This window comes from Thermobia domestica, chromosome 1 (genome assembly GCF_964235325.1).
Source record: "Thermobia domestica chromosome 1, izTheDome1.hap1.1, whole genome shotgun sequence".
Lineage (NCBI taxonomy): Eukaryota > Metazoa > Arthropoda > Insecta > Zygentoma > Lepismatidae > Thermobia > Thermobia domestica.
Window position 1 is genome coordinate 139,268,213 of NC_137454.1, and position 26,834 is coordinate 139,295,046.

The following is a 26,834-nucleotide window of genomic DNA, read 5'->3' on the forward strand; positions in this document are numbered from 1 at the left end:
AAAAACACTAAACTCTACCTTACTCCATCTCGATAGGCAATACCAATTTCCTAAGGTATCACCACAACATATAACAAGATAAAAGTAATTTATGATATATCAGAGTCTCTAATAAATAATTTTGAAAAAGGACAGAGGTTTCATTTCCCACTTCATGTATTTTATATTGAAAATATTTTTATACGGATTTCATAATACTTACACTTGGAAATTTCATTATATTCAACTCGGGATCTTGATGTGTAAACGGTGTCCACACTCCTTGAATTGTTGGATAACCTGTATGTTGCATTTTTCGGAATCGAAAAATTTGTGAACCTGATTGAGTCCGTACCAAATTTACCCATTTCGAAACTTCATCCTGGGAGTGGTCTTTGAGTTCGATTATGTGCCTCTCACCATTCACTGAAACGATAAAATATTTTGTAATGGATTTAAATCACTCCTAATTCATGTTGATCTGAGTTACAACATTATTATATAACAGAAGCTAGAATTTTAATGTCAAAAAAGGAAAGCATTGGTTAGATTGCACGCTAATACTTTGGACAAAATGGATACTTTCAAATATCTAGGGTCCATATTAACAGAGCAAAACTATATCCACGAAAAAATCAAATGTCGACTCAAAGTACGGAGTCTGTTATTATTCAGATCAAATTCATTCGTCTTCGCGAATTCTATCAAAGAATATGAAGCTTCAAATATATAAATATGTCGGTTGTGCTATACGATTGCGAAACATGGTCGCTTACTTTGAGGGAATAATGTACACTGAAAGTGTTTGAGAATAAAATCCTGAGGCGAATATTCGGACCCAAGAGGGATAGAAATGGCGAAAACCGGACTGCATAACTTATACCGTTTACCTAACATCAGTGTTAGGGTCATTAAGTATAGGAGGTTCAGGTGAAGAAGTCATGTAGTTGGAATGAAGTAAGTAAGAAGATCTTAACTGGAAACTTGATCGGAAAAAGACAATTAGGAAGACCTAGATGCGGATGGAAGGACAATATTAAGATGAATCTCGCAGAAATAGAAATACAAAGTAGAAACTGGGACTAGCTAGCTAAGGACAGACGTCAATGGAAGGCTTTTGTGAATGCGGTTTTGAACCTTCGGGTTCCATACCCATAAAGTTAACTTATTTCCACTTCTGACGAAAACAAGATCCCTCGTCAAATCATACTTTAACGCATGTATATTACTATCGCCTTGGTGAAAGGGGGATCGTACAAGCTTATTTACGTCTCTCGTTTACACTAATTTTGGACTAGAAATTTTCCCAATCATCCCTTCCACCGGGAAGTATACGCATGTTTTGCCAACCTTCCCCTGAGCTTGGGAAAGACTCAAGCGGAAGAGTTGGTAGCAACGTGTTTGGCTGCGTCCGAACTATCCGAATATAAAAATTAGTAAATAAAAATATCGACTTAAACCGTTCTTATCTAACTGGAAGTTTGGCGCGAGGGATAGTTCACTACATAAATATAATTAAAATCATGTACATTCCGCAACCTGTTCTCGCGTCTCTGTTCAGCACTAAAAACAATCACAAAAAAAAAAGAAATATCTGGCAAACAATTGAAACACTGGGACTTAGATGTCAATCGTTCATATTTAACAGAAAGCAAAATAAATAACTTTACATGCACTGGTTTTACACGGGAAGTTTGAATACTAACATATATCTGAGCTGGAATGAACAATAAGTATTAATCATTTACATCACTAAAACAACACTCTCATCAATGACATCAAATAAACAATAATTTTTCAAAATAGTACTTTGGAATTCCCTATCTAGCTAAACAACATGTAAAAAAAAAATAGAACTGAAAATGTTTACATAATATAATTATACGCATGCGTTTTAATGGATTGTGACCGTTTGCGTTGTAAGTTTACGTTTGTTATCAATTCTTTTTCTTTTCTTTTTTTTTTTTTTAATTCGAAGTTCACTATTTAATGGCAATACGAGATACTCGGCGGGTAAAACACAATCCCAAAGCTAGAATCACTTCTGCATTCCGTCGATAAGTTCCTGAATTAGGCAAACTTGATGTCAATGCTCGCGAAGCTTATTTTCCTGATTGCTCCTATTATTTTAATTCACATTTACTTACATCACATTGTCCTCAAAAATGGCGTGGCCACCTTGTCGTTCCTCTGGACTTGCAGAGCTCTAATGGAACCAATTGCATAAATTTCGAGTCTTCTTGTTTAATATGACGATCGTTACTTCCAGAAATCATTTACACACGTTAAACTTTTTTATACATATTGTTCAAATCACGATGCTTTTAATAAAATGAAGTTTCACTGAAAAACTGTGGCATTGAATCGGGTCGCGTCACGCACCCATTGGGTCCTCCATCCCGATTGCTGAGCGTCCCTCCTGAACACACAAAGCATGTGTACAGAATGCACTTAGGACGTAACATAGTTTTCGATTGGTCAGTTTTTGAAAAGTTGTCCAATCACCAGTCACTTTAGAAAATCACCGGAAGTACGAAATAGTCTAGCAGCTTCTGGAACTTTCTCGAAGCTGTTCAACCGGAAGTTTCAACATCTTTGAGACAAAGAATCTCTGCTTTGCACACACACACATTCACAAGAAAAGTCAGTTTGTGGCGTCGAAGAGAAATCATGTGCTGAACAAGCATGCATAGAGTTGCCAACTACTATGTTTTATCACCAAAAGTCAATTATAAATTTAATAAACTATACGCATTAATTTTTCTTGCTGTCGGTGGTCGATAGCAAATGGCGCCCACAGAGAATTGGCAATATTGTATTGACAAAATTGCCAAAGGACCCTGGGTGTTTACATCTGGTCCTTAATTTTGATGCACCCTGTATATGGTTCGATTTTACTGTTTCATGATAATGGTGAACACAATGTTTCCTTGTGGGGACGAACATAATAACACTATATAGGAGCAACTTGGGGTAAATGTGAAACATTAGCATTATAATTTGGAGGAACTATTCACTGTTGTAGGAGCATTATTGGTGGAGCATTATTTACGAAGCACTAGTAACACCATTTTGCACTATTTTGTACGCCCTGCTATTATTTTGAGTGATAGGTCTTTACACCTGTATGTTCGGTCACTTTTTTTTTTTTTTTTTTTCGGTCACTTTTTATATAATTATGAAATGTTTTCTGTCTTTTAATGTCTTTTCATTAAAATATGTAATTTTCTATCATTTTGGTAATTTTCACTCGATATTTTAAACTATGGTTTCTCACCGTGTGCTTATGTTTTATGAACATTCACTATCAACAAAATCTATTCACTATAGCATTACAAAAACGTTATTTCACAAGTATACAAGTCCCATTTGGGTGAATAGTTAAGATTATATGAAAAGAAATATTCTTTCGACCTAATGAAATTATACGTGACTTTTTTTTTTTTTTTTTTTTTTTTTTTTTAAGCTGGGAACGTATCGGAAACGGATTCGGGATTCGAAAATTAAAATGGAATCAATAACGGAATCGAATTTGTGCATTGCTTTACAATAGATAAACCTCAATACTTATTGGCTACAAACAAGTTTTGAAAAACTCCTTTTCTCTCTTTTTTTTTTCACAAACAGTACGGATATCTTTTTCGAGCATTTCAAAAGAAATCAATACAGTCTAAAATGAAAAATATTATCAATGTAATAGTCTTTGTCATTACAATTTAACATTATTAAACTTAAAAAAAAAAATCTTTCACTTATCAATTTGGTGGGACAAAATTCAACAATCCTAAAAGTTATATTTCACAATAAATCTTATTCTCATATGTTCTATCAAGTGGTTCAAGATTTGAGAGGATTTTTAGAACAAAAATTTGTTCTTAACAATGTTTAACTATTCTGTAACAATATGACGGCATCCATTAAGGCTACATAACTGTTCATGTATTTAAGAAATATCTCTAACGCTTTTCTTATTAACACATTTTTATCGCATCCACATTTAATTACATCGAGGGCACAACGTCAACCTCGGTAAACAACATTTTCATAAAATCATTTTGTCGCTACTACTATCGGAGCATAGCCTTGCTACTGCTATCAGAGCATAGCCTATTTTCTATCCCAGACATACTTTGTCAACGGGGTACGTACATATATATATATATCCACAATATTTCTTGAACCCATTTGTAAGCATCGTTATATATTCACCTTATGCCTCAGATAATTTGTTACCTGTTATTATTCTTTTGCAGTCATTAATCTCTCATCCATTACAATTACCACTCGTACTTCTCGATGACCAAAACAAACTTGGAATACAAACTTATTTTATTCCCACTAAAACAAATGATTGTTGACTATGTTAACGAAAAGAAATTATTTATATATTCTTTCCCCCTTTTTTTTTTTTTTTTTGTTCAAATTAATATTCTTACTTTTAGATAAATTTACTTTAGAATTAGCGCCAAAAGTTTGGAAATGTATCTGTGTGTCTCCGTTACCTCCCATTTTTTTTTTTTTTTTTTTTTTTTTTTAATCGATAACCAAAATAATGAAGTAAAAATGTAAAAGTTCGATAAGAAAAAGAACATCTAATTCAATAGTATCTGCACAATTATTGAACTGAACTATATTTCGGGCATTACTAACTAACCTTCTTCAGTGACTTGCTTACATATGTTTCTTCGATATATTGACTAATAAACATCACATTTATCTAAGGACCTAAAAATATGAACCAACACATAATATGACATTGATTATTAGAACTACTATAGCACATTTCGTAAAATTATTATAATGTTTTATAAAAGTTATTAAAACATTTTATAAAAATCTTTAGTTATTAAAATAAACAAGATTTTCTTTCGTATAAAAGGCATATTGCTTGTGCCTTTGGTCTTAACTATCGTAAAAAAGAATAAAAATGTGAAAAATGTGTATCAAAGCTAATTCCCTAAATAACTCGGCTATTTATTACTTAATACGTGAACGTTTTATTAAAAAAAAATGTTAACCTACTTAATTGGAATATTGTATGTATCATTACGACTAAATTACACGTAATACAAATTATATTGAAAGACTGAAAAATTAGTATATTATATTAAAGTTCAACAAAATTTACTGTAATGTACATTTCTGTGTATATATATATATAAGTTTATATATTTTTTTTTTTTTTTCATACAGTAAAACACAGTAACTTTTAAACTATGAATGCAAAATTTGTGAAACCTTACAAAAAAAACCTAACATGTGAACATAAAATGGTATATGATTAAATCCAAATCCTATATTTATTCACTAAATATGCAAAGTAAATATACTCAAAAAGACTTACAAAGTTTGACATTACTAATGATTTCTGTATGCAATACGTGATATTTGAATCTTATTATTATTATTGTTATTTTATATCTTGTTCCTTACGTATCAGATAATTGAACTATTCATATACAAGCTTGCTTTGCGTAACTTAACTAATAAACTATCAAACATTGGGGTACATATGTACAAGTATGAGTGAAACGGCGATTAAGCCTGACGTAGCGCTACCCTGTGTGTCATTGGTTGACAAAACAGGTCGTAAGCCATTAATTAAACAACAATATAGGTTAATGATTTGATCCCGAAGATCAATGAGCGCTGGCTTACTAGTTTCTCATAGCTAGAGTGTGCGGGATCGCTGAACTTCCCGACGATTTACATAAATCGCTCTTGCACTAAATCCAAATCCCATCCCAGCTAAATGCTTCAAGCATTACAGCTATGTCATAATCGGGTAAATTGTTCCAACCCCTATTGGACTGTCAGTATCTAGACCTATAGAAGGTATTTCGAGAAAATAAAGACATGAAAAGGACAAGAAGAATACCCTGGGGGGGGAAAGTTCGATACCACAGTCCCGCATCTCAATATCATTAATCACTCACTAATTATTAATGATTTTTGGGCCCGCTCCTACCTACAAAATTAGTAGGTTTACAAAATATTCTCTCAAGGAACGCTAGCCGATACTAAAGATTGTGCGGCCTTACTGGCGAATTGCACTTATCAAATCCGGGTACATGGTCATATTTGAGATTAAAGTCACAATCGAGTTTATCATCCACCAATCTAACATTGCAATAATCCATGACGTGAAATGACAATTTTCCAGTAAACTGATAGAATTACAAATACGTAAGATAACGCTAATCGGCTTCCAGCACAAACGTGTCATGCTTAACTTTTCCATTTTTTTTTCAATGTGGAGAAATAAAGAATAAGATTGTAATAACCTCAACGAAACAAGTAAATGAGGCCAACATTACGAGCCTGACTATGATTATCAGTGGGTTGAAAATGTTCAATTAAGAACCAACAGACTCTTTTCATAGAAGGAAGATTAAAAAGAACGGAAATTGGAAAATTTTCACATCCTGAATTAATTGTTACATTTAACAACCATCATTAAAAAAAAATTAAAATGACATATCCGTGGTTTACTTGATTCTACTTTAAACAATTATTATTCACATTTTTCATTTCCGAGAATAAACTTCTTTTTAAAATTTAAAATAACACTTATCAAATTTTGTTTAAAGTTACCGACATTAATGAATTTCAAGGTTGATAATATTTTTGATTATTACGGCCAATCTATATATATATTATATATATCTTTCATTTTTATAAACCAATTTTATTACAATTCCAATTTTATGATCCAAATTTATTGTAGGTAATTACTACCTAATTTAAAAAAATAACATTTTATATGTTGATACCAAATTGTATCGGTGATCATTGGGTCCATCATACCCACAAAATAATATAACATTCCTTCACCAACGACATGATGGCCTTGTCGCATTTTACCTTTACATACAAATAATACATTATTTTATTTTGTGGAAACGATGCACCCCGAAGAAAAGAAGAAGGAATCGGTTTGATTAAAATCCAAACAGTTACAATTTATTGTTTTACTTAAGTCAATGAAAAATAAATGTCTGATAAAATATAAAATTTTAAGCGTCAAACTAGATATCTTGTTCTTAAATAAATAGATTTAAAATGTCATGAGCCGAAACGGAATTTAGAAGTGCGTGTGTCTAAAGGCCAAATTCACACACTGGCTGAGGCCCAATCAGGCGCTACTCTGATTTCGTCACTATAATTTTGAAAGAGAATAGTAGTGACGCCCCTAGGGGTTAAATTATATCTTAACCTCTTCATTCTTCTTAACTGGTAACCTGATTTTTAGATTATACTAAATTTCAAACTTTATTAATATGATGACAAATACTTGTTAACTTTACGTAATAATTATTCATATGAATCAATTTGTGATCAAGTTTAACAGTTTCAACCTTATTTTGTATTATTATTTTTTTTTTTCAATCACATTTGATAATATTTTTTAGAATTTTGACACTGCAATGTATAACCAATTCAATTTCGTAGATTTACTGTACTCTTACATATATTCAATGACAAAGACAATCATCGACGAACGAACACATTTTTTTTTTTTTTTCCAAGACATGTTTCAAAATACAATTGTGTTTACGTATTTCCGCCAACAAAGTAAACGACAAAAAATGTTTGCAAATAATTTTAAGTATGCATGTACTCTCATTTGTGATATATGTTCTCTAAAGATCCTATCAGAGTCTCTAAGAGTACCTAAGCAATCTCTAAAATTCCTATTAATGGCTTTAAACAGGGTTAACAGTTTTTTTTTTTTTTCTTTCAAAATCCACATTTCTTAGTATTATGGTAAATAAAACAACACAAAATGATATAGGTGAAACTTTATTCAGACCTCCTCTCCTTTTATCCTGAAATAAACACAAATACACAAACAAATCATTTAAAATTTCGTGAGTGTGGTAGCGTCCACACGAAATAATAATGGTTGGAAAATGGGTTGTGTTTATAAAATTTTGAATCAAAATACATTCGCGAACTAATTTCAATTTATCTTTACCTCTCCTTTTCCTTAATCATCCTTCCTGGATCCCTTTTCTTTCTCCTGGTCATCCTCAAATGGAATTAATCCTGAAATAAAATTTTATTAAGCACACATTTATTATCTCACGTACCTGTTGTAATGGTGAAAGATATGGCTGGCTGGATGGATGGTCTTCTTTGGTAAGCTGTAAGAGAAATCCCTAAACATACGGATTTGTGGGGTTCCTGACTTTTTCTTTCTTTTTTTTTTTTCAACGGAGCAATTGTAATCCACTGGAAAAATTAGTCATAATAGTTTTGTTTACTGTCTTTTTCGGGATTCAGTTCAAATTCGGGTCAAGTTTACACTTCAGTCACACTAACCCTTTCATTTTCCATCGATGCCGATTACACTTGTATGACTGTACTTTTTCACGCTTACGAACACTTCTCCAATTGTTTTTTCTAATTCTCGGACCTTTTTTTCCTCTTACTACAAGCTTATTGAATTTCCACGCGAGGGTACGTTTGCGTTTGCAGTGGTTGGATCTGCCATGCCTAATGGTACCTTGCACGAATAACTGACTGCGCTTGCGTTTCTTAAAATTTCTCTTAGTCGGTGTTTTTACAATTTGGATGTTTAGTTCGGGATGAACTCGCTTATATTTTAACTTTGATTTACGTCTAGTTCGTTTACGATTACGCTTGATTTGTTTCGGAGTATGCCTACTAACGCGTTTTTCATTCGTTCTGAACTCACCATCTAGCACATGTTTGTTATTTGTTCGTTTACATTGCGCGCACATTTTGGGGCTAAGCTGACGAATATTCGAGTCATCAAAAACGAACGACTGTTTTACTTTGAGTTTATTTGCATGGTCAAGTTTTCTCTTTTCGTTCGTTCGCAGCGGCATGACACTAACTTTAAAATTTGCACGCGCAAAGAAATTGACTTTAATACACTCATGGCTCACTTGTCTATTACTACTGTTACGCCTACAAACCCTGATCTTACTAATTATACGTCGAGACAACCTTTCATTTCGGATTAACATACTACGAAAACTCGATTGATTACTCCGTACTGCCTTGCCTTTCATTTGTGTCGGATTCTTGCACTTGACTCTTTTTGCTAGTGCGCGTTTATTTTCCAATCTACTTTTACGGACAGTGTTATTTTCTCGCCTGGTTACGGGTAAGAGTACTGGCGAATTAATTACACAAGAACCACTGACTATGCAAAACATAATTCTCTTTGCGGGCTTACACTTCAAACTCTTCACTTCAAGTTGTTGATCTACACCACGAAACTCAAAGTCGATGAGGACAGAATCGAATCGCAATAAAAAGACGTAACTCACACTGAAAGACAAATACGGTACTACAGACGCATGTGTAGTTGTAGAATCACGCAAAACAATTCGCTCGCAACACAAATACAACATTAAATTTTCAACATCGCAGAAAAATAACAACTTAACTCTCAAGCCTTCGTTGGCGTTTCCGAGAGGGTGGGTACGCGCTTCCACTACGCTACCATTCGTTTTATATAATTCATCGGCATCTCTCGCCGGCACTGCAACTACATCTAAAATCTGTCTGCCTACAGATGCTCGCATTGAATCGTGATTGATTACTATCTCTGTATTGCCTACTTTCTCTCGTTTTTCCTCACATATGTTTATCGTCGACTTTTCTTCAAACATTTCACGCGACTCATTAATTTCCTGTTCGGCCTCGCAAAACAATTCTTTCGCCATTACGCAAAGATGTTTATTAGAATCGTATTCAAAAGTTTCACAAACACTATTTCCCTGAACTACAACTTCCGGTGTAAACAAACAATTATTTTCTAATACAACATGATCTTTAAATAACTCATACTTCTCTTCTGTAACCTGAGCTTTTGCGTACACGGGAGTTTCAATTTCCAAATCATCTGCCGCTTCGTACTCTACGCTTGAAATTACACTAACACTAGCCTGCTGTACTATTGAAGGTGGTGGTTCAATAACTATAGGTGTAGAAATCTGACATCGCTCCGTACAATTATTTTCGACGAAGGTAACTTTAGCTCGCGCTTGTTCTACAAAATTGTCCACTGAATTCTTTTTGCTTTCTGATCGTTCAGACTCAATTGACCTACTTTCACAACTATCCGACTGTTTGACACTTAACGGTGGTGACTGAATTTCGACGGGAGATAAGATCTCATATGTTTCCTGACATGAATCATCTACTAAGCTTACTCGCGCATACTGCGGTTCGCTTTTCAACGGTGGTATTAATTCCCAACATCTTTCAAAATTCGTAAACTCAAAATCATAAAACGCATGTCTATTCCATACTTTCAGTTCACTTGCGGCTGTGGGGTGAGTCGATGATACTGACCTACATGACGGCTGCTTGCATGCATCTACTTTGGATGAATCAGCTGATTGCTTATTCGTAGTCTTTTGTTTCTTACGCCTACCGGGTTCACTTTCAAGCTCTTTCACAATTTGTTCGTGCAACGATTGATCATACCGTGAATCACCTGTTTCCTGATATCGTTCTAAAAGAGACTGTAATTCTTGCAGTGTACGCCTACCTATTACTATAATTCGTCTTCGATCATCTGTTCGCACTTTCGCCGTAACGTTAAATATAAATGGCCAACTGTGTACTGTAAATATGACTTTCTTCGGAACATTCGTATTTTGATCTTTATCCAATGACTCAAAACCTTTTGACAAATGAATTCTACGCCAAGTAACATAGTTATTTTCTTCACTCTTGTCTAAATGTATATCGCAAAGACTTTCATCTATGAACACTGCAAATGACCTCATTTTGTTTTACTTTTTTTTTTTTTTTCAAAAACAAAAACCAACTCACAACTGAACTTTGGATTCTTTCAAGCGTTTAACGTTGACTTCCATTTTCTAAGATTTCCCCTCAAACTAGTAACTAATACCATTTTCCTTTACACTACCAACACTTTCGATCTGATCTGGTTTCGAACTCACGACCATATCATTGATCTGTGCAGACTGCTTTTTAGACAATGCTGTAAACATATCCTTTAATTTCTCAGACTCTGACATTTTGTACGGATTCAATAATCAGTAACTAAAGAAAGCTAATAATTTCTCTAATTCAAGCTAAAAATGCACTCTATTGATTGCTAATGATTTCTCTAAAGAAGCACAAACATAATAAAACACACAATCAACAACAAATTATTTAAAAGTAAGACACTCTGAAGCAATGCACAAATTGGTCGCGGATTTTACTTTTCTACTTATTAATACCAGTGCAGAATAAGAATAAACAAGGTCACCGTATTATGAATCTGTCCCAAGTTGGTTTCTGGATCAAGTAACTATATCTTCTTGGGAAGGCAACGCCAATTAAGTATGCTATTATCAATCTGTCCCGGGTTTCGGCACCAATTAAATATACTATCGCCTTGGTGAAAGGGGGATCGTACAAGCTTATTTACGTCTCTCGTTTACACTAATTTTGGACTAGAAATTTTCCCAATCATCCCTTCCACCGGGAAGTATACGCATGTTTTGCCAACCTTCCCCTGAGCTTGGGAAAGACTCAAGCGGAAGAGTTGGTAGCAACGTGTTTGGCTGCGTCCGAACTATCCGAATATAAAAATTAGTAAATAAAAATATCGACTTAAACCGTTCTTATCTAACTGGAAGTTTGGCGCGAGGGATAGTTCACTACATAAATATAATTAAAATCATGTACATTCCGCAACCTGTTCTCGCGTCTCTGTTCAGCACTAAAAACAATCACAAAAAAAAAAGAAATATCTGGCAAACAATTGAAACACTGGGACTTAGATGTCAATCGTTCATATTTAACAGAAAGCAAAATAAATAACTTTACATGCACTGGTTTTACACGGGAAGTTTGAATACTAACATATATCTGAGCTGGAATGAACAATAAGTATTAATCATTTACATCACTAAAACAACACTCTCATCAATGACATCAAATAAACAATAATTTTTCAAAATAGTACTTTGGAATTCCCTATCTAGCTAAACAACATGTAAAAAAAAAATAGAACTGAAAATGTTTACATAATATAATTATACGCATGCGTTTTAATGGATTGTGACCGTTTGCGTTGTAAGTTTACGTTTGTTATCAATTCTTTTTCTTTTCTTTTTTTTTTTTTTAATTCGAAGTTCACTATTTAATGGCAATACGAGATACTCGGCGGGTAAAACACAATCCCAAAGCTAGAATCACTTCTGCATTCCGTCGATAAGTTCCTGAATTAGGCAAACTTGATGTCAATGCTCGCGAAGCTTATTTTCCTGATTGCTCCTATTATTTTAATTCACATTTACTTACATCACATTGTCCTCAAAAATGGCGTGGCCACCTTGTCGTTCCTCTGGACTTGCAGAGCTCTAATGGAACCAATTGCATAAATTTCGAGTCTTCTTGTTTAATATGACGATCGTTACTTCCAGAAATCATTTACACACGTTAAACTTTTTTATACATATTGTTCAAATCACGATGCTTTTAATAAAATGAAGTTTCACTGAAAAACTGTGGCATTGAATCGGGTCGCGTCACGCACCCATTGGGTCCTCCATCCCGATTGCTGAGCGTCCCTCCTGAACACACAAAGCATGTGTACAGAATGCACTTAGGACGTAACATAGTTTTCGATTGGTCAGTTTTTGAAAAGTTGTCCAATCACCAGTCACTTTAGAAAATCACCGGAAGTACGAAATAGTCTAGCAGCTTCTGGAACTTTCTCGAAGCTGTTCAACCGGAAGTTTCAACATCTTTGAGACAAAGAATCTCTGCTTTGCACACACACACATTCACAAGAAAAGTCAGTTTGTGGCGTCGAAGAGAAATCATGTGCTGAACAAGCATGCATAGAGTTGCCAACTACTATGTTTTATCACCAAAAGTCAATTATAAATTTAATAAACTATACGCATTAATTTTTCTTGCTGTCGGTGGTCGATAGCAATATGCAATGCGTTTGCGTGACCATGATAAAAGAGTAAAATCTATTCACTTGGCTCAACTGAAGCATTGTTATTCCTATGCTGCTAATGTTATAAACTTAACATTAAATTCTATATATTGGACATCAGCTACACTGCGTGATCAACTGCGTGCGTGATCTTTTTCATTTTTTAGAAATTCTTTCAGAATATCTTTTACTGTTATTATGATAAGTTAATAAACCAAAGGGAGGAAAGAAGAAAACTTGTTCACTGAAAGTAACGTACTCAAAAAATACAGGAGGCAATTACACTTTTCATTATTTTTATGACTTTTGGCGGTAAGTGTATGAACAGATCGGCGTCATTCATAGTCTACATTGAAAGACATATGGTAATCTAGTCAAAATGGATTTATAGAGCTGTTAGTGCTGTTTGTTTTCGTCGCCTGCCACGCGTTTCTGGAGATTACTTGCAACTGATTTAAAATAAATGAGGATCGGATTTATGTTGCAAAGTGTAAGAAAAGAAAGAACATAATTCCTTCCTACAACTTCGTAGTCAAAACTCAATAGATGTATGTATCAGCAGGGTGCAAAATTTCAAAGTCAGACGCACTCGCCAATCCAAAAATGATGGTTGCCAGTATCTCTCACGCACAAATTATGAAAGCCCCCCCCCCCTTCCGAACTTTGGTTTGACAAAGAAAGAGATTATATCTGGACATAAAATTTCAAAACGAGACAATTAGATTCAGGATAATCAATTTTCAGTTGGATAATTCATACCATGTTAAAAAATATATTACCTTAAGACTTCACGTGGGAAAGGAGGGACAAATTACAACGTTGTGAAGACTTTACTTTCCATGTCTATTGTGAAGACTTCGTTCCGTGTTTTCTCTTACTCAGTGACAATTCAAATGAAATGAAATCTTTTAAGTTTTACGTCTCATGGTTATGCCGGCCAGACTAAAGGAGACGGTGATGATGAGAAATAAATGAAATGGTGGAATGAGGAAAGTGGGGGGAAACGGGATAACCCCGAAAAATCCCACGCACACGGTGCTGCTGTTTGTCCACCACAACGTTCACTTGGCACAAGCTGGGATCGAACTAAGGACCCCATGCACCAGAGGTGAATACTCTACCACAGCCCCTTCGGTCCACTCAATGACAATTATTTTCGTGTGAAACAGAACTGTGCTTCCCTGTCAGTTTAGGAAGAAACCATTCCTACTGAACACTGGTCGCCAGCTCTAAATTTCTAGTCGCCAGTTGAGACCTGCGACCGGAAATTTTGAACTCTGTATCTGTTTGTAAATCCAGAAATAAGGGGCAGTTTGGTGTTTCGCTACTTGAAGAAGTGACAACATGGATCTCATCTGCATCTATTGTCACAGGTGGACGGGAGTTGAGAATAAAGAATACGTTTAGCAATTTGTGAGTAACCGCCATGCTGAAATTACAACATTTAAATCAGTGTGTGAATAATAAATAAGACGGAGTACAGTTTAATCGGACTGGGTTGGAATTTGGTTGGATTGAAGTTTAATGTCCTTCTCAGCAAGAGGCTACTATATGAGACGAGGCGTGGACCTACAGCCAAACGTAGAATCCGAACTATACGAACCTTCTCCGGGAGCCAAAGAAACGTGTGCTAATTATATTACATGCAATATTTTATATTGCATAAATAGTTTTTACTACATATTATTTACAAGACACTATACCAAACAATACGTAGATAATAATTAGTTACTGAATTACAAATGTTGCCATCTACTGTATCTCTTGCTTCAAAATACACTTTTCTCTGTAAGTTGACCACCTATCGTAAGTTTGTCACACTTCAACACACACACACACACACACACACACACACACAAAAAAAAAAAAAAATTGATTTACACCTTCGGTTACATCTGGCAACACTGTGTGGTTCCTAGTGTACTTCAATCGTTGCTTCCTAGTTTAAAAATATATGCATGAACAAGGCTTCATTTTGGTATAACAATTATTTGTGTATCACTTCAGGTTCAAAAGTTCTACTATCCCAAACTCCGGGTTGCATTGTATATTGGACACCCTGTATAAGGTAATTTCGTGTTACGATACGTTATTTACCACATCACTAGTGCTTTCTATACATGGCGTGCAATATATTGCATACTCCGCTGCCATTCACTCATTGGTTGCAAAAATTAATTTTCAGTGAAATATTGTTATTTGAGGTTTAGGATCATAAATTAACCAAAAGCGACAGAGAAGCAACAACAATAAACTTTACGCAGTAATGGGTTAAATATGTCGAAAAGACATATATATGTCTCTTAGTCTTAACTCGGAAACCTATTACACTGGAACTTTAAAATATCTACATTAAACATTAAGTACCAATTTTGATAAGCACTCTAAAATTTAATTATATCTGTACAACTGCACCATACTTTCTGATTTCGGAGGTCGCAATACTTCAGTGAACCTAACTTTTAGATTTTCATTGCTAGTTTACAAACATACACTACATTTCGCTCCGAAACAAATTGTGGATTTAATTTAAATAGTGTATCAAATGTAATTTAATTAAATCGAATTACTTACAATATTCCGCTGAGAGAATGGGATGTCGATGTCGCCGAGGTTTCACATAAACAACTATGCCTGGATTATTCTTTGCGAAATCCAGCAGCTCGTGCTCAATAAAATCTCTGAAAATAGAACATAAATTCTAGATAATTTTCTGTCAGAAAGTATTATCAATTAAAATAACAATTTAAAACAGGTGTGAGTTTTCAAACAGATTGTAGCATAATAGATTCGTCATTAGTAGATCTAGTATTTAACTATTAAGTATAAATTGTTTCTACACCATACAAGTTAAGCTACGATGCAAGCTATCAGTTATTAAAAATAAATAAATAAATAAAACGAAATTTAGTAGAAGAGAAAACTACTACTAATACAGGCTCCAGCCATGACACCCGTAGGAACGGCGTGTCTGACAGCTGTTCTCTTCCAATTTGAAGTTTATGCTTAAAAACTAATGAAAAAATCGTGGGTAGACATTTTGAAACCCGACGATTATGTTGCAGTGTTACCATTTCGCATTTTTCCCTCTTGTCGGATATCACAGAATGAAATGTCCTTGCTATTTCATGAATACTCTCTTCTAATCTGGAATTCGCGCTTCAAAACCAATAAAATAACCATGAGTAAACATTTTGAGAAAGCAGTTAGTTTGTTTGCAGTGTTGCCATCTCTCATATCACGTTTTCTTAATCAGATGCTGCCGGGAAAATGTTCCTTGTTTTGTACCTTATTGTGGTCTTCTGATCTAAAGTTTATGCCTCAAAACTAATCAAAAGACGTGAGTTAACATTTGCGGAACAGATAGTTTGTTTGCAGGGTTGCCAACTCTCTCATCTCACATTTTTACTTCTTGTAGGATGCTATAGAATAAAATTTGCTTGCTTTGCACATTGACTCACTCTCTCTCGATCTGGAAATCGTGCTTCAAAACTAATGATATAACCATGGATAAATATTCTGAGAAATCGGTTTGTTTGCAGAGTTGCCATCTCTTATACCACGCTTTTTACTCATCATATATTGCCGAAAGACTTTTCCTTGTTTTGTACTGATTGTTCTTTTTTGAATTGAAGTTTGTGCTTCAAAACTAATGAAAAAGTTCTAATTAAACATTTGGAAAACCGATAGTTTGTTTGCAGGGTTTCCACTTCTCATCTCGCATTTCTTCTTCTTCTTCTCGTTGGATGCTGCAGAATTAAATTTCCCTGTTTTGTGCATAGATACGATCTTCTGAACTGGAATGCGTGCTTCGAAACTAATGAGATTACCATGGATTAAATTTCTGAGATAACAGTGGTTTGTTTTCAGCGTTGTCATCTTTCATGTTAGTATTTTACTCATCATATACTGCCGCGAGAGTTTTCTTTGTTTTGTAGCTGACTGTTCATATGTGCAATACGGCTTATATGTAGTCTATAAGGACTGTATTTTAAATAATACACAATAAAACAATAAACAGATCCCAGAAGTCTCCAGGAGGCATAGTTGGACAAACAAGGCAGATGGGAATTTATGCAGCTGAATGGGAATTTATCATGAACTTCTTGCTATTACCAACACGTTCAAGGAAATGTTCGGAGTATCGAATGAAGAATATGAACTTCAATTACTTCATGATTTACGTGGTTTCCATGCAAGGAAGTTTGGGAAAAAGTTGAACCACTTCATATCCGTACAGTGATAGTTCAGAAACAATGCTTCACAACAGAGGAATGCCAGAGGGATGCGAACAGAAGCTACTTAATTACACCACTGATGCAAACGTAGAGTACTTAAAATTCAGGGAAGAAAGATTTATCACTAGAAAGAAACCGCTTTCAGCTGTGATACATAAGCAGAAGCTTCCAACATTTTCAACAACTCAGGTAGTGCCTGCAACAGTAGCTTACGAACCAAAGAACATTGTTCGGGAGGTAACTCACCTAGAAAGATCTATTTCCATTGCTAAAGAGAGAGGCCTGTCAATAGGAGATATTTTTTCATATGACTTGACATCCTACATTATTCTCATCAATAGTAACGGTACGACTACTAAGCCTGTGAAATCTACTCTGATGATCGAATTACGAAAGATGCTTCCGGAGATTGAGACACTTCAAGTACTTTCTTCAGCTACTTCCACTGCTGTTGTGATAGATGTTATATGTGAGATACAATGAACGCAAACATAATCTCTTCAGACATTTTCTGCAGTCTCATAAATCGTGTAAGAAATGTTTGTCCACATGAACATGAAGATTATATATTTAATAGCTACCTAGCTCATTCCATGAAAAATGCAGAGAGGGAAAGAAGAGCGTCTGTAGGTCCGCTACCACTTACTGCGATCACCCCAGAGCATATACTAACAGTGCAGATGTCAAGGTTTTGGCATCATCTCATCAGATGCTACAAAATGCACTTTGGAATACCTTAACATTCACAGTCACATTCACCTCATAATGTAGTACGCAGTGACTTAGTTGGCAAGGATGGCCCAACTCCTGCGTTAGTACTTCCAAGCATTACTACACTACAGACTTCAATCGAAGACTTGACAAACCCTATCGAAAAGGAAGATTTACGAATACCCCACATATACTAGACATTTCGAGAACTGGTATACAGCGCATTATAGAAATGTCAAACGATACAGATGTCTTTGTTCTATTGCTTCATTTCCATCGAATGTTCCGAGAATATGGCTTGTCCGACTTGTGGTTCCTTACGTCAGAAACGAATAATATTCTTATCCACACCCTGGCGACTTCATGTGACGAATTATGTGATGTCATCCTTGCGACACACATACAGACAGGTTGTGATATGACTAGTAAGGTAGGAACAAAAACAGCAGCTCTGAGGGTTCATCCTGAGAGATTTTTGGAGTGTGTTGGTTCCCGTATGCCACCAACAGACGAGGATTATAAGCTCGTGGCGGAGTAGTTGGTCCAATTAATGAGACCAGGCGCATAAATCCTGTGATGAATTACCTGTCCACACATATAAAAACAGGAAGACTGTTAATCTATTGACACTAAAACCAACTTAATCTACATTACATGTCCACATAAGTGTTCATTTTACCAAGTGTATACGTGTGTATCAGCTATATGGTCATTTGTACGATTGAATCCGGAAGATTTCGAATGGAATTCTGTAAATGGAACTCTTACCCGATTCAAACCTAAATATAATACCTGACGATTTGACAATAACGTGTGGTTGTAGACAGTACAATTTCAAGAAGGTGTCGATGCCAGAAATCATCAACATCCTGTGTATCCTACTGGAAGTGTGACTCTTCCTGCGAAAATAAGTAGCCTTAAATATTTCCATTTATCGGCTCAAATGGAATATTAATAGTAATTTTCCTACCACTGTGTAGGTTTTGTAATATGCAGTAATGCGTGTAAGTTTTCTAGGCTGATACAAGTGTTACACACAACTATCGCAAACTATAATATTACTCTTTCTTCAAGATTTTGTTACTCTTCCCTTTCTGGAACAGATTATTAGGTGTTACATTCACATTGTTTCTTTGGATAGGTTCTGTAAGTGAAACTACAAGTATCACACACTTTTATCACTATTATTTTGTTTTCTGAATTTTCTAAAAACACACACACACACACACACACACACACATATATATATATATATATATATATATATATATATATATATATATATATTAAGTCTCTACAACTTTGTTTGTGTGTTATAAATTCAATATAGCGTAGAGATTACTATTATATTGGTCTAGCTTGATTTCTTGAATAATTAAATTACATGCAAATGTCAGAATTGTTACATCTATTTTCCAGTTTTCAATAACGTGTAAAATGTGACAAAGTGACAAATTTTCCTACGGTAGAATTCAAATTGTATTATGGACACATATAACAAACGAAAGATTTAAATGAGCATAAATAATTATTTTTTTTTATAATAATTTTATCCTAGTACAGCATATACTTTTCAGCCGCTCACTCTACTAAGGACATGTTAAAATGGCGTTCCTCAACAGAATAATAGTTTTACAAAGAAATTACGCTACTTAACGGCAGCAATGCACAAAATGAAGGAACATTTTCGTGCAATATCCGACAAGGAGAAAATGCGATAAGAGATGGAAACCCTGCAAACAAACCGTCTGTTCCGCAAATGTTAACTCACGTCTTTTGATCAGTTTTGAGACATAAACTTCAGATCAGAAGAGTACAGTAAGTACAAAATAAGGAACATCTTCCCGACAGCATCTAATTTGTAAAAAAACGTGATATGAGAGATGGCAACACTGCAAACTAACTGCTTTCCCAAAATGTTTATCCATGGTCATTTTGAAGCGTGAATTCCAAATCAGAAGAGTGTATTCATGAACACAGCAAGGAAATTTCATTCTGCGATGTCCGACAAGAGGGCAAAATGCGAGATAAGAGATGGTAACACTGCAACCAAATTGCGTTTTCAAAACGTCGACTCACTTTTTACTTAAATTAGTTTTTAAGCATAAACTTCAAATTAGAAGAGAACAGCTGTCAGACACGCCCTTCCTACTGGTCTTATGGTTGGAGCCTGGACTCGCCACCTAAGAATACGTGTTGATTACATTTTTCGCGCTTCAAATTACTCTTCTCACTAACGAATACGACTAACAAAAATTAAATTCAGTCGTTCCGCAAAAGGATCTTTTCTGGCGGAAAGTTATATGCATAAATAGTATATCATCCTATCATTAACATCACATATAACGAATATTCTTACGCTTTTACTGCTACATCACTTCAATAGTAACGGTCTACCACTGAGTCACCGTTCACCAACGGTACTGTAGTCAGTGTGTTGAGGGAGCCCTTGTAGTATAGCATATGCTCTGCAATGAACATTAACTGATGATGAATTAAATTTAGGGTTCATTATTAATGTGCGGCTATTTAAGACATGTCCTGCTTAAAGTGAACTCTGAACCTTACTCGGAATTTTATGTCTCTAGGTTATATTCCTGTTATTCTTCCCTATTTTCTATACATTGTGTTATACATCTTTAGTAATAATACTTGTTACTAGTAAGAAGAACAACTATTTTTTTCCCCGTGCGTGTAATTATAAAACCATTCTTTTCAAATATAAAAAAAGAACTTCCGGAGCAATATAACTGAACTGGCCTTTTTGTATATTTCTTCCTTATTACGTAATGGTATGAATTAAATCTTGTTCTATAATTATAAAAATCGCGTAACCGGATATGGACAAGAGGAATGTACGGAGAGAAAGTTCTGCTCGCAATACAACAAAATGTAACTATAATCAAAACACAGCAAAATGGACTTTTGTGCTACAATTTTCTTTTCTATTATATAATACAATTGCCTTAATTCGTGTGGTGATTAACATTGTCATTTTAACATGGTAATAAACATTATGCCACGCAAGTGACCAGCAGGATCCATGATGTTTACTTTGAGAAGTTTTGCGTTTAAATGCGCGAAAGTGAAATCCGATAACGCCGTCTGAAGAGTACAGTTCCTTGCAGAAAGGGAAACATTGACGAATCTTGTCGATTGCCTGATTTCGTACGCTGCAAAAAAGTGAGTGAAATAAATATAACGGAAACTAATGAAACTTAACCGAATGTAACAAAGAAACAATTAAACATCATGAACACCTATAAAATACAAAGAACATGACCAGTGCAGTCCCAGTGTCACTATGTTCTTTGTACTTGAAGGGCTTGTAAGTCCGAAATGCTGATATACTAGAAAGAAATATTTTGGTTCAACTGTTTATCTAGAAACAGTGTAGTGTGAATTCATTTATTCAAGAGAGTCGAACATAGATAATTAAATTAGCAAATTCTTTATTCTCATTTCCCTTACTGCAGTTAGTTTCAAGTCTGCAAATGTGGCGAATGTTTTTATCAGCAGTGCTGGACTTCCTACGGAAATTATTTTTTGAAGTTGTTGGCTGCAGTGCTAGCTAATCTCAACAGTCCTAAATTTCACTTGTACATCCTCCACTGACGGAAACCTTCTTGCGTGTTGTAAGTTTTTATCTATCTTGAAATTATATGCGAAGAGTGCGCCCTAGATAAGTTAGGTTAAATCGAAAATTAGACTGAAATTTCTCTATTCATACCGAAGATATTCTGAATACTGTAACAGATTTATACTGAAGATATCCTGAACTATACCGTAAGATAGTTGTTACTATAAAAAAAATTCCGGTATAATTTCTCTAACCTTGGACCAATTTCCTGGTATGTTACTACAGGATATAGTATTTTAAATTAATGTGGCCAACATGTAACTCGTATATATAGTGACCGTATATTTTATGTTAGAAATGTTAATTTACTAGTCTGAAACCACTGCAAATGCTATATACGATGGTTAAAATAAGTAAGTTATATGAAAAAGGGTTGTATCAGATATTATTTTCCACTTACAGAGTGTCTGTATCGTGTTTTATGTTTACAAGTGTAGCGTTACTAGTGTGGAACCAATACAAATGCTATAGGAACCCATACCATTGCGAAATCCAAATTAATGCAACATACAGGCACTAACTTAACCTATTCTACACTACTAACTTTAATTCTTGATTGTAATGACATCTTAATGCACATTTTTGCCATGACTAATCGTTTTTATAGCATATTAGTTTGCAGACATATAAACGAACTGTACGGAATTATTCGCGCATGCGCCAAGAAACTAAGGGTGCGTTAGTGTATTATTTAAAGCAAAAATAGCGATTTAAAATTTTTCACTAAGTGGTGAACATATTCTTAATCTGCAGAAAAGAAATTACAACTTTTTGTATTAAATTAAAAGTTTACATCAGTTGGAAAAACGAAATATATGTACTGCTAAATTTTTAAATTGAACCTATTTTGAACTTTCTTAAACATATACGTGACCAACTACCGCAGCTAAAAGTCAGAAAGCGGTCAAAAGGGACGCATGTTTTGCCATTCTCATATAGATTTAATTCAGAAGGTTGAAAATTGCTTCCCTGTAAAAATGACATTTCATGTTTTGCCATCCTCGTAGATTTGTACTTTTAGCAGCGACTAGAGGAGCATATGGCATTACTAATTACTGAAACCATTATGGAGCTCCTTCGTGGCTGAGTGCTTAGTGTATTCGCCTTAGGCGTGGAAGACTAGGGTTCGATTCTCGGTAGAAGCTCACGTGGTTCAGAAAAATGAAATGAAATCTTTGAGTTTTACGTCCCACGATTATGCCGGTTAGGCTAAAGGAGACGGTGATGAGGAGTAATGAATGAAAATGGTAGAATGAAGAAAGTGGGAGGAAACGGGAGAACCCCGAGAAAACCCACGCACACGGCGTTTGTCCACCACAAAGTTCACATGGTGGGGGCTGGGATCACGTGGTTCAGATTCTAGATAATCAAAAGGTCCATGTCTCACATAGCTTTGCTGTTAAAAGAGACGCTAAGCTAAAAATCAACTGCTGGAAATATTTTCCGTGCAGGTTTACTTTGGGCACACCACTCGAAATTATTGTTAAAGATTTATATTATTTCACTAATTTCCTTATTCTCTCCTAAAAGTTTTGTACAAGGGAGCCATTACTAGTAATTGTTGAAATATTTTATTCTTTTACAAATTGCGTCTAAATATGGTGTCCGTATGTGTAGCCTAGAAACTACAATGCAATAAACACAAATCAACCTGTCCTAAGTGGGATCTAAAAACTATCAAACTGAGTCTGGTTAGAGCAAAGCTGTGGAACCCAAGCGAAGCGAGAGATGCATCTGAAAAGAGCAGACGTGTCTGACTGTGGTTATGCGAGGTCAGTGAAAACAAATGATTTTGCCAATGAAATGAGTAGCGTTCCATTTGCGAACATAAAGTATACCTTCAGCAGACTGTTCAGAAATACACCAGCGGTGGAAAATAGCACTTTATACAGTCATCTTTCGTATGCACTTATTATACTCGATTACAATTATTTTACACTGGTAATTCTACTCTTGTAAAACTAAAATACAGATGTATTACTTTATATTCAATTCTATCCCTGTACAAATTTGTTCTTTATAAATATGTATTTTCATCCAAAGCATTGACTTTTAGATGTATATCTTAAAAAAAAAAAAAAAGTCAAAAGTAAACCATTAACCTATTCTCTCCTGTGGAAGGACAGGAATCACCGATTTTTTTCAATACTATACCGTCTACTAGACAAAACGAATGACAATTAGTATCTGCCCCAAATCCATCGACGGCTCCGGAGTAGGTGCTATGATTTATAGTGAGCTTCTGGAAACGACCTCGTTTGTGCGTACTCACCGTCCCTGACGCGCCTACTCCCGCTCCCTACAGAAGCAAAGGCTCACAAACGCTCATGACCCTTTGCTGCATTCCTGGCTTTCCTCTGTTAGATAGTATTCTTATATTTTAGCCACCTAGCACAAGTTGGTTCTTTTTCTATGCACTTTTTTCATACGTCCACACTGTCATTGAACTTTTGATCCCATGGGAGTTACACGTAACGAACCACAATCGTTATCAAGTGAGCCATAGTCACTACCAAGTGATTTGGGGTGAAACTAAATAATACCAAGCAAAATTGCAATCTATGGTCCGAGTGTGACCATACCTACGTATAGGAGCACTTTTCATTTACAGATATCACGTTTCTGAATTCTTACCTAACACCTTTACTGGAGCCATGATTCTTACAGAATTTGATCGTTAGCCGCTGTAACAAACAGACGTATCTTCCTAAACCATTTACTAGGGGTGCTCGTGGAAAGCCTGACGGCATGAACAGATGAGAGTTTGACATTTTCGATTGTTTAATCACAGAAGTTTAATGACCACTTTTTGTTAAGGATTATGTATATTGTTCACATATTCTATAAATTCATATTTATATATTCAATTATCCATTCTTCCTATATATATCCCGATTTCGTTTAAGTGCAAGGATATTAATGCATCAGTAGAAAAACTTCTCTCTACAACCCGCCCACTTTCACTTGCTCCGCAAATACTAACTCTTAGAGCAGTTATAGTGAGTGAATAAGATTAATGAAAGGTGCAATTAGTGATGGGCAGTGGGAATATTCCCGGTGGGAAGAAATTTAAAAATGGGAATATTACCGGGTTTTTTCCCTGGCCTATAAATTCCCGGGAAGGAATTTATTTCCATTTCTTTACTTTATCTTCCAAATTATGACTAATTATGACTTTATCTTCCAAATTATGAACAATATGACTAATTACTTTATTTTAATATATTATGATTTAATTCTAGGTTTTAAAGAATTTGGAGGTTAAAAAATTTAACATTCTTTGACTGTACTTTATATGACTAATAATATAATTTTTTTGTTCCATTTTCATTTGCACTAAAAAGTAAGGTAATTGTTTGGAATTGGGGGGCCAAAACTAACAAAAAGTAGGATACGGGCAATAGGGGATTTATACAAAACGGAAAGCTAAGTGGAAGTGATTTATGTGAGAAAAGAAAGTGAATTGTTGGTAACGAAGATAGAAAAAAAAACGTGCCATGCTGCCGTTAGGCTATGTGATCTGTGCCATGCTGGGCTCTAACCCAACTTCTTTCGCTAACGCTCGCTCTCATTGCTGTCTGAATTTAATGTTGGTAACGTAATTTAACGTATGAAACCATAAAACAAACGCATCGGAATAGAATATCGCCAAAAAGTAGGTGCAAAAGCTGGCCCCAATGCTAAAGCACAGCCAAAATTAGCAAACTACTAATTACAAATGATGAAAAGGAACCATTTTGTAAAGCAATTTAGAATTATGTAGAAATAGAGATGAAGTACTATTAATAAACATTGAACCACCATTAGTAGGCCTAATAGACGTCGGTCTGTCTTCTGTATCTGACTCGAATTTCTGAAGAAGTACTCGGACTTCTTTTACATCTGAATTAACGTATGGAATTTTGAGAAGTAGGTAGAATGAAAGGTCGTGTATGGCAATTTTACGTGCTAAAATATAAAGATAAGTAAGTATCTTGCAAATTATGTGAACATAAATATGTATGCGCAAATGTTGATAAATTGGTGAGACATGTATCTTCTAGCATTTACCTAATCTAATTAGTTTATAACATTTATAAATTTAATGTGTTTATAATATCAGTAATAGAGCCAAGTTGAGTAAATCCACTTACATATAAAATTAAACTGTTACTATATAATTTATTATATATTTTTTTCACACATATACATTTATGCGTACTTTCTAAATATAATAAAGTAACATGGTACCGTTCAGAATATACATTTTAAAGAATCCTCTGTGTACAACAGTAATAATATGCTGTGATATAAAAATTAAATAAACTTTGAAATCATAAAATAGTAATAGAATACAATTTTCTATCTGATTGAAAATAAATTCCCGGATAAATTCCCATTTTGGGAATCTTCCCGGGAATATTCCCGAAAAATATCTTCCCGGGAATTTACCCATCACTAGGTGCAATGCTTAAAAGAAAATTGTAGATTGTCAAATCAAAAAGAATTATGTCATAGTATAATAATAAAGTACTGGTTAAATTTAGGCACACCACATTTTACAAAATATACAGTTAAAAGTATCTAGCAGGTCACGTTTTGGCACACGCCTTTCGAAACGACGATATGACAAAAAAAATCGTTAGGCGCTTATACACTATTGGGCCTATGCAGAGTCGTTTTGAAGTATGATTAGCATCATACTAAGGGCTTCACTACTGCAGGAAACATATGTTAGTAGACCTATTTAGTATGGCACTAATCACACGTCAGAACGACTCTGCATAAGGCCTTATGAGATTAATCCTAGGAAATATCTTAACGCCCTATGAAAAGTTGTTCTGACGGGTGATTAGTCCCATACTAGAGAGTTCGACTAATATATGTTTCCTGCAGTAGTCAGGCCTTTAGTATAACGCTAAATAATTCAAAACGACTCTGCATAAGGCCCTTAGGATTTATCTTCTAAAAAATGTTATGACGTATCTCGTAAGAAATCCTACCGTTTTGTGCCATACACGTGAGGAGTTTTCCTGTCTGACCGAATGACGTTTCTCAATATTATGAAATAGTTCTATTTAATCAACATACAAGATTGATGAATTCCTATGCTAACTACACTGCACATCCTATTAGTATTAATACCAGGCGCTATATTGTTAAATTGGATATCTCTTTAAAAAAGCATAAACATTAGAAGGGTGCTGGTGTTCTTTTGGCACACCACATTTTACAAGATTCATAGGTAAAACTCATTACTTTGCATGAAAACATATTTATAAAGAACAAATTTCTGCAAGCAGTAGAATTAAATACAAAGTAACACATCTATATTTTA

The 26,834-nt window shown here is 34.8% G+C and overlaps 1 protein-coding gene across 1 annotated transcript; it reads right to left on the bottom strand.

Moving 5' to 3' along the window:
* Positions 1-202: 202 nt before the first annotated feature.
* Positions 203-24,521, bottom strand: mRpL43 (mitochondrial ribosomal protein L43; the record flags this gene model as incomplete). Its single annotated transcript, XM_081763763.1, is given in 3 exon segments — positions 203-405; positions 15,503-15,609; positions 24,152-24,521. Coding segments are annotated over 3 exon segments (447 nt in total), but the record flags the coding sequence as incomplete, so codon positions are not given.
* Positions 24,522-26,834: the final 2,313 nt, after the last annotated feature.